Source organism: Rhincodon typus, chromosome 21 (genome assembly GCF_021869965.1).
Source record: "Rhincodon typus isolate 14 chromosome 21, sRhiTyp1.1, whole genome shotgun sequence".
Taxonomy (NCBI): domain Eukaryota; kingdom Metazoa; phylum Chordata; class Chondrichthyes; order Orectolobiformes; family Rhincodontidae; genus Rhincodon; species Rhincodon typus.
The window spans coordinates 8246225-8256466 of record NC_063352.1 but is presented as its reverse complement, the minus strand read 5'-3'; the positions used below and the strand labels follow the sequence as shown (position 1 = coordinate 8256466).

The 10242-nt window shown below is 45.4% G+C and overlaps 1 protein-coding gene across 1 annotated transcript in view; it reads right to left on the bottom strand.

Annotated features, from left to right (window-relative positions):
* si:dkeyp-72e1.9 (syntaxin-binding protein 4) overlaps positions 1 to 10242 on the bottom strand; it is a 70136-nt gene that overhangs the window by 44175 nt on the left and 15719 nt on the right. The window contains exon 6 of the mRNA XM_048609673.1: positions 2066 to 2151. Coding sequence (XP_048465630.1) covers positions 2066 to 2151 — 86 coding nt within the window. The remainder of the gene's footprint in view (positions 1 to 2065; positions 2152 to 10242) is intronic.

The window sequence follows — 10242 nt, the reverse complement described above, 5'->3', positions numbered from 1 at the left end:
AAGGGGGAGGGGAAGGGGGTTTTGAAATAAATAGGGAGAGAGTGGGAGGCGGATAGAAGAGGGATAGAGGAGAGGATAGGTGGAGAGGAAACAAACAGGTCGAAGAGGCGGGGATGGAGCCAGGAAAGGTGAGTGTAGGTAGGGAGTTAGGAAGGGGATAGGTCAGTCCAGGGAGGACGGACAGGTCAAGGGGGCGGGATGAGGTTGGTCGGTAGGAGATGGAGGTGCGGCTTGAGGTGGGAGGAGGGGATAGGTGGGAGGAAGAACAGGTTAGGGAGGCAGGGACGAGCTGGACTGGTTTTGGGATGCGGTAGGGGGAGGGGAGATTTTGAAACTTGTGAAATCCACATTGATACCATTGGGCTGCAGGGTTCCCAAGCGGAATATGAGTTGCTGTTCCTGCAACCTTCGGGTGGCATCGTTGTGGCACTGCAGGAGGCCCAGGATGGACATGTCGTCTGAGGAATGGGAGGGGGAGTTGAAATGGTTCGCGACTGGGAGGTGCAGTTGTTTGTTGCGAACCGAGCGTAGGTGTTCTGCAAAGCGGTCCCCGAGTCTCCGCTTGGTTTCCCCGATGTAGAGGAAGCCACACCGGGTACAGCGGATGCAGTATACCACATTGGCAGATGTGCAGGTGAACATCTGCTTGATGTGGAAAGTCTTCTTGGGGCCTGGGATGGGGGTGAGGGAGGAGGTATGGGGGCAGGTGTAGCACTTCCTGCGGTTGCAGGGAAAAGTGCCGGGTGTGGTGGAGCTGGAGGGGAGTGTGGAGCGGACAAGGGAGTCACGGAGAGAGTTGTCCCTCCGGAAAGCAGATAAAGGTGGGGAGGGAAAGATGTCTTTGGTGGTGGGGTCGGATTGCAGATGGCGGAAGTGTCGGAGGATGATGCGTTGGATCCGGAGGTTGGTGGGGTGGTACGTGAGGACGAGGGGGATTCTTTTTTGGTTTTTATTGCGTGGACGGGGTGTGAGGGATGAGGTGCGGGAGATGTGGGAGACACGGTTGAGGGCGTTCTCGACCACCAAGGAGGGGAAGTTACGGTCCTTGAAAAACGAGGACAACTGAGATGTACGGGAGTGGAATGCCTCATCCTGGGAGCAGATGCGGCGGAGGCGAAGGAATTGGGAATTGGGGATAGCATTTTTGCAGGAAGGTGGGTGGGAGGAGGAGTATTCTAGGTAGCTGTGGGAGTCGGTGGGCTTGAAATGAATATCGGTTTCTAGGTGGTTGCCCGATGGCCCCATCCCCGCCTCTTCGACCTGTTTGTTTCTTCTCCACCTATCCTCTCCTCTATCCCTCTTCTATCCGCCTCCCACTCTCTCCCTATTTATTTCAAAACCCCCTTCCCCTCCCCCTTTTCTGATGAAGGGTCTAGGCCCGAAACGTCAGCCTCTCTGCTCCTATGATGCTGCTTGGCCTGCTGTGTTCATCCAGCCCTGCACCTTGTTGCCCCTGGATGATGTTTGACTTTGGATTTTGGGGATTGGGACAGATGGCCGTATTGAGTTTAGAGGGGATGCACTTTGGACATAGGCGTTTTATTCTAATTTTTGAATGCCTTGAATTCTGCTTCTAAAGAGTTTTCCAGTATTTATTGAGGTGGGTGTTAGGTGAGAAACTTCTGCACTCAGTCAGTGATGAGCCTGTGGAATTCATTACCCACAGAAAGTAGCCAAGTCCAAAACATCCCAAGATTTCAACAAGGAATTGGATATAGCACTTGGGGCAAAAGGGATCAGAGGACATGGCGGAACTGCGGGAACAGGGAACTGTGTTGGATGTTCAGCCATGATCAAAGGGCCGAATGGCCTATTCTTCTCCTATTTTCTATGTTTCCACTAAAAGCAGCAATTTCCAAACACAGGAAGACTTTTTGCAGCAAAGCCTCAGCCAACGCACAGACCTTCAGCAGTCCAAACGTGTTTAAGTTGGCTCACCGTGAATACAGCACCATCAATAAAGCTTCTTTATTCAGTGGGAGGCCTTTGCAATATATAATGGATCTCACTGAATGAAAAGCTCGGAAAATAATTTGTCTTTGCACTAAAAGAAAGTGAAACTTACCACATCCTTGTGGAATGGGTGAATTCCTTGCAGATCCTGTACTATCCCTGGATCCATAGTTTGCCAATAATTCCAAAAATTCTCTCCTGCTCAGAATGAAAAAGGATTCTGATTATCAAGAACAATATTTAAGGAACGCAGACAAAAGTCCTAACAAGGCAATTAAAATGCAATTATTGGATCGATTTCCATCCACTGTTTTTGTGCTGGTTTTAGCTGCTGTCTTTGGTGATTCTCACCTTGGAGTCAGGCAGGTTCAATTCCCAATGCAGGGTCAGGGCAGGTCATCTCAGGTGCCACTGTCAGCGATGTCTTTTAATATGAGACATTATAAACTGAGGCCTCAGCTGTGTGGAAAATATCCCTCAAAAGTGGAGACACTTTAGTGACATCCTCAAAGCCCCTGTGAAGACAACGAACTCCAATCTGATTCGTGGGAGCGATCAGCCAAAACTGAGAGGGTTCATTTAGTGAACGATGTGTAGACGCTTCACTTGTTGGACAGATGAGCTTTTTTGGACTCTCCCCAACCCCTTAACTTCAAATCTGTGTGTTCCTGATTAAGTGTCTCCATGTGTTTGGCACCTTCCTAGATGAATGTTCACATAGCAAGATAGGTAGCCCATTGAGCATGGCCCACTATTCGATGTGATCGTGGCTGTTTGAACACTTCAAGAGCTCTTCTCATCTCCAGCCTTATAACCCCGTATACCAGGGGTAATCAGAAATCTATCAATCTCCACTACAAACATGCTCAATGCATATTTGTAAGGTGAGAGGGGAAAGATTTAAAAAAGACATGAGGTGCAATTTTTTTCCACAGAGAGTGGTTCATGTGTAGAATGAACTTCCAGAGGCAGTGGAGGACATGGGTACAGCCACAAGGTTTAAAAGACATTTAGATAAGTATATGAATAAGAAATGTTTGGAGGGATATGGGCCAAGCGCAGGCAGGTGGGACTTGTTTAGTTTGGGATTATGGTCGGCATGGACTGGTTGGACCGAAAGGTCTGTTTCCGTGCTGCACGAGTCTATGACTGAGCTTTCACAGCCCTTTGTGGTAGAGAATTTCAAAGGGTGACAAATACCTAACAAATGCCTCTAAAGCAAGAGTGTATTGGTTAATAAAGATAAAGTGTTAAACAATGTAGAGTTATAACTTTAATTTGTAAAAATTCTTGAAGAGAAAGGCATGGAGTCATTGTGTGATGCAGCACAGAATCCCAAACTAAACTAGTCTCACTTGCCTGCTCCTGGACCATATCCCGCCAAACCTTTCCTATTCATGCACTTATCCAAGTGTCTTTAAAACGTTGCAACAGTACCCACATCCACCACTTCCTCAGGAAGTTCATTCCACATGAGAACCATCCTCTGGGCAAAAAATTTGGCCCTCATGTCTTTTTTAAATTTCACTCCTCTAATCTTAAAAATGGACCCAGGTTCAAATCCTGCCATGGCAGATGGTGGAATTTGAATTCAACAAAATATCTGGAATTAAGAGTCTAAGGATGACCATGAATTCATTGTCGATTGTTGGAAAAACCCATCTGGTTCACTGATGTCCTTTAGGGAAGGAAACTTAGCTAATTTAGCCGGTCTGGCCCACATGTGACTCCAGACCCACAGCAATGCAGTTGACTGTTAACTGACCTCTGGGCAGTTGGGGATGGGCAATAAATGCTGCCTAGCCAGCGACGCCCTCATCCCGTGAATGAATAAAAACAATTGTGTCCCCTCGTCTTGAAATCCCCTACCCTAGGGAAAAGACACTTACCATTCATGAGTTTATAAACCTCTATCAGGTCGCCTCTCAACCTCCTATATCAAAACAGTCCCAGCCTATCCAACCTTTCTTTATAACTCAAACTTTCCATACCCAGCAACATCCTGGTAAATCCCTATGAACCTTGTGCATCTGTTTAAATTAACCTGATCTTGGCCTTGAAAGGGATGACACAAAGTCAGATTCTTGTTGATCCTTAAGATGGATTCTAGTCTTTGTTCTGTACCAATGCTGTACAATCAAAAATTAAAGAGATTTCTGTCCTTTCATAAATGGAGCAACTTATCTGCATCACTTTTAAAAATGGGTTCTATTTTTAAACTTCATCCACTAATGCTGTCCTTTTAATAATGGTCACAGGGATTTAGGGTCTGAAGGACAGGATAACTATAATCATAGAAATACATTGTTGCTTCTGACCAGGGTCAAACTAGATTTAGCATTGTCCTTCTCTCATTCAATTTGATTTCATCATGAGAGGTGAATGAATGCTTTAGCCCAACAGCAGTTCAGAAAGTCTGTATAAATGAAGACAATGACACAAGAACGAGTGGCAAATTGGCCCACAATGATTGGGAGAATAAAATGCGTGCAGGGGAGGGTTCTTGTTGTGCAGTATTGGTGCTCCAATCTCTGAGCCAGGAGAATTGGGTTCACACCTGCTCCAGAGGTATGTGGTAACATCTCTGAACAGATTGGTAAGGAAAATATCCTAAACATACAGACTGTTGATCCACGGTAAGTACTTTGTTTTGAAAAAAAAACCAAGTTCTCAACAAAAACACATTCCATACAGAGGCAAAGGCAGTGGAAAAGTGATTGATCAAGAAAGCTAATGTCATTATTACATTCAAAGAGGCTAATAATGTCTTGAAGAACAGTAGCAAGCCTGAGAATTATAAATTTATAAGAAATCAGTAAATGACCATCAGAAATATATCGAAAAGGGAAAAAAACAGGATGTGAGAGAAAGCTAATAAAAGCAGATGCTACTGTTTTCTCACTGATTTCCCACCTTTCCGGCACTATTTTGCATTATTATTCCAATATTTTCCCACTGTGATGCCAGTGTTTTCCTACAGTAAGTGACCGCACAGTGTGACCCCACTGTTCTCCCATAGTGAATGACCCCCACTGTTTTCCACTCTGACCCTAATTATTCTAACTCGATTGAAGTTCCACAGCAGCTATTGCTTTGGGGACTCCCAGTTTACGATTCTAAAAATATGGCAGCAGAGAAAGTGGATGGTCTTCCAAAAATTCTATAGATTGTGGAACAATCCGAGCAGTCTGAAAGGCAGGAATCATAAAACTACTATTTCATAAAGGAAAGAGAGTGGAAAAGCAGGGATATACGGACCATACAAGTTAACAGGCTTGAATCCATTTTAAGGAGGAGTTAACACCAGAAAAAGCAGATGGAAGCTTGGCATCACTGATGTTTTGTAGCACAGAGGAGGCCGTTCAGCCCATTGTCCTAGAACTGGCTCTCTAAATAAGCACCATGACCTTGTGTCAATCTCCTGCATTTTACCCTTGCCCTTCACATTACTTCTATTTAAATACCCATCCAGTGCTCTCTGGAATGCATCAATTGGACTTGCCTCCACACTTCCAGGCAGTGCACTCCATACCCCAGTGACTAGAACGAAAAGGCTTTTCACATTTACTTCGTTTGCAACTCACTTAAAATCTGCACCCTTACATTCTTGAATCTTTTGCAAATGAGAATAGTTTCTCCCTATCTATTCCATCCAACCCACTCATGATATTGGAAGCATTGGTCAAATCTGCTCTTAGCAGCTTTCTTTCCAAGAAGAACAGGTCCCAGTCTCTCCAGTCTATCCTCAGAACGGAAGTTTTTCATCCCTGGAACCATTCTTGTACATCTCTTCTTCACCATCTCCAGTGTGTTCACATCCCGCCTTTAGTGTAGTGCCTGCACCTGTAGTTGGAGGTGCCAATCGGGGAACACTTCACCGATTACGGACATTCAGCCTTCTACCTTCGGGTAAGCATTCTCCGAGGCAGACTTTGAGATACACAACAACGTCAAATCGCCGAGTGGACACTGATAACCAAGTTCCATACCCATGAAGATGGCCTCAACCGTGATCTTGGGTTCATGTTGCGCTACATGTGACCCCATCGTACTGTTCTGTATCTACAAAATCTTCCTTACTGTCACTTTGATAACTTGTTGTGACCTCTCTACCTTAATTAGTTTGTATAGCTTTGGATTAATTGTTGCTTTGGTTATACCTTCGGCATGCGACTCTTTTACGTTTCTTGTTATTCCAGCCGTTTGGTTTGTCTCCCACACCACCTTATTTTTTATTTTTTGTAATTATCTCTCTGCCTTAATTGATCAGATCACAGGTCATCCCTTCACTTGCTATTCAGCTGTTGACTCTTTACTCACACCATCTGACACTTTTGATCACCCACAGAGACTTATTATTCAGCCTAAAGACACTCCACTTACACCATCTGTACGATCTTCTGACACTCTTATTCACTTAGAATTATCTTGCAATGATCTCTCCACCTAAAAATTCTGTGCCTGTGCTTCCCTCCACTTCGCCTGGTCAAGGAGCAGTGCTCCAAAACCTTGTGATTTCAAATAAGCCTGTTGGACTACAACCTGGTGTCATATGTCTTCTGACCTGGATCTGTACACAATGCTGCAGCTGATGTCTAATAGGGGTCTTGTACAAGTTCAACATCACCTTCTTACTCTTGCTTAATGTTTCATCCAAGAGGTAACACCTCCAAATACAAAAAAAAGTGTTGTTTTGAGATTATATCTGTTTCTTGCTACTCTAGGCTCATGTAATGATCAATATTCATCTGCCAACCATACCAGTTACACAGATGACATTGCCTTTTAATTTTATTGCTGCCTGTGGGAGCTAACTGAACACAAATTATTGGCCTTGTTCCCTGATGTTAGAACTTCATTGGGTGTATTGTTTGGCTCATCCTGAGGCCATGAAAGGTCCTATATAAGTTCCAGTCTGTCTTTGTTGTGGCATCCTTTCTACTCCTTTGATTAAACAACACAGGCGATTATACCTGCATATTAGGGATTTCAGCTTAAACTGGAATGAATGAAGGCGACGAGGAACTAAAAGTCAGATATTGCTGTGGTAATCCAATTACATGGCTATCTGCCCATTTGGTGCAAATCCTTGCCCCCTCCAGTAAAGGGACTACCCTGAACCATCTCAGTGTTATGCACTGGGTGACCAATGTAAACAGAAATACAATTGCTTCCATCCAGGCAATGCACTTATTAAGCACTTCTCTCAAATATTTAACCCTCTGAAAGCCAACTTTGTCTGGAATTAGGGATACAGAGTGCCAGGCCGCATTGTCACTTTTGTAGCCTGGGAGGAGACAGTTTTCCACCTTTATAGAGTCAAAGAGTCATAGAGTCATACAGCACGGAAACAAACCCTTCGCTCCAACCAGTCCACGCCGAACATAATCCCAAACTAAACTAGTCCCACCTGCTTGCTCCTGGCCCATATCCTTCCAAACCTTTCCTATTCATGTACTTATCCAAATGTCTCTTAAACGTTATAATTGTACCCACATCCACCACTTCCTCAGGAATTCATTCCACATGCAAACCACCCTCTGTGCAAAAAAATGATGTTGACTGTTTTTGTTTGCAGCCTCCCTTTAGTTTGCTAAAGAGGCTGCTTCTACATTTCTGGCTGCGCTTCAGCCCCACGTTCCTGACCTATGGGTAGCTAGCACAGGGATGTGGCGCGTATGTCGGACCTGTTATATCAGATCATAGGTAATCCCTTCACTTGCTTTTCAGCTGTTGACTCTTTACTCACACCACCCGACACTTTTGATCACCTGCAGAGACTGTTCCTGGGCCAAAATCACCATTAACAGGCCCAGGAAGTGGGCCACAGTGAGGGGGAAGAGTCATTGTGTCTTCCTGTCCCTCCTTCATGTTACTGTCCACGTTCGGGTGTCCGTTGAGACGTAGAATGTAGTGTCCACCAGCACAGTATGGATCTTTAGTGACCAATGGGAAGTCTAGGAGCTGAAGTGCATCATCACCCCAAAGAATACGATTTTCCTTTAATTGACTTCTATTGTTGTCTCTAAGTTTTCGTTAACACTTCAATTTTCTTTCTGCCACAGTTTCTGCTCTTCCACCCATTAAAGTTTTGTTTTTAAAAGTGTGGAAGGGATGATGATAGGGCTCTTGTGGCACAGTGGTAGCATCCCTACCTCTGAGTCAGGAGGCCTGGGTTTAAGTCCCACCTGCGCCAGGGATATGTAATAACATCCCTGTCCAGCACGATTAGAAAATACCGACTGGACATAAAATTCCTTTTACCAAAGCAGTCAGGTGACAGCGCTAACTCAGTTGGTAGCTTTCCCACTCCTGAACCGGAAAATTGGGAGTTCAAGTTCCACACAAGGCGAGTGAGCACAGAGGTTTAGGCAGTAGTGAGGGGCTGCTTCCCTTTTAGAAGGACCTACCTATTAAACTCAAATCCAGGTGTGCTCTTTCAGGGGGTTGTAAAATGGTAATGATGTGGTGGTATTTTCACTAGACTGTTAATGCAGAGACCCAGATAATGTTCTGGGGATCTGGGTCCATTCTAATGATGACCATGAAATCATTGTCGATTGTCAGAAAAACCCCATCTGGTTTGCTAATATCCTTTAGGGAAGGAAACTGTCGTCCTTATCCTGGTCAGGCCAACATGTGACTCTAGACCCACACCTATGTGGTTGATGCCTAACTGCCTTCCGGGCTATTGGTGATGGGTAATAAATGCTGGCCCTAGTGATGCCCTCATTCCCTGAATGAATGAAAAAAAAATCCCAAATCACAATTTGAGGAAGAGTAAGAGAAATTTTAAGACAGTCGGAACAGCAGCTAAACCCAACAGCAACCCTGGCTGAATTTGAAAAGACTGACAAATGTGAAGTCAGCACAAAGTAGGGAGCTGGTTAGTAGGCAGTGAGTAAGTTGTTTCTCTCCACTTCAAAACTGCATTAAGGAAAGGTAGAGATAACAAGGTGTCGAGCTGGATGAACACAGCAGACCAAGCAGCATCAGAGGAGCAGGAAAGCTGACGTTTTGGGTCAAGACCCTTCTTCAGAAATGGGGTCTGACTAAGGGTCTAGACCCCGAAACATCAGCTTTCCTGCTCTTCTGATGCTGCTTGGCCTGCTGTGTTCATCCAGCTCTACACCTTGTTATCTCAGATTCTCCAGCATCGGCAGTTCCTACTATCTCTTAAGGAAAGGTAGCTTCTTTTTAAAATATCTTAAATAATTTTCTGCTTGGTTTAAATGTAGGGTAAGAATACATTATCTAAAGACATGGTGACATTGCTCAGTCCCATGTGTTGCATGGTGTGCATTAAATAGGGAAGTCTTAGACATGCCTGACAATCTGGCTGACAACATGTGGCACCAATTTTATCAGCTTGTGCTGTGGGTTTCAAAGTTTGAGTGTCAGAGATGGAGTCACAGCTGACAGTTAACGTAGAGAGCATGTTTTTAGATGCGGTCACCTTGCAGCTTAAGGAAGTGGCATCAGAGGAGGAAGGGGTGACCATCAGGTCAGAAGAAAGGAGGCAGGCAGGCAGGAAAGCCCCAGAGTGCATCTCTCACACGCACAAACAGTTTTACTGCATTGGTGAACAGCGAGAGTGACAGACCCTCTGGGAGCGCAGCCAGAACCCAGCTACACAAGGGGGAAGCAGAAAGTGAGGGAAGACAATGGTGTTCACAGACTCAACGAGAGGCACAGACAGGCATCTCTGTGGCTGCAGATGTGACTCCAGGATGGGTGTGCTGCCTCCGTGGGCACAGGGCCACTAAATGGCTGCAGGTCATTCTGAAGGAGGAGGGTAACTGTGATTGGGACCAATCGTGAGGTTAGAAAGAGGGACGAGGTCCTGCAATCGGAATTTAAGGAATTAAGTAGCAGACTGAAAAGCAGTACCTCAAAGGGTACAATCTCTGGATTGCTCCCAATGCTGTGTGCTGGTGAGTACGGGAACAGGTGGGTGGAACGGATGAATGCCTGGTGGAAGAGTTGGTGCTGGTGAGTACGGGAATAGGTGGGTGGAATGGATGAATGCCTGGTGGAAGAGTTGGTGCTGGTGAGTATGGGAATAGGTGGGTGGAATGGATGAATGCCTGGTGGAAGAGTTGGTGCTGGTGAGTACGAGAATAGGTGGGTGGAATGGATGAATGCCTGGTGGAAGAGTTGGTGCTGGTGAGTATGGGAACAGATGGGTGGAACAGATGAATGCCTGGTGGAAGAGTTGGTGCTGGTGAGTATGGGGATAGGTGGGTGGAACAGATGAATGCCTGGTGGAAGAGTTGGTGCTGGTGAGTA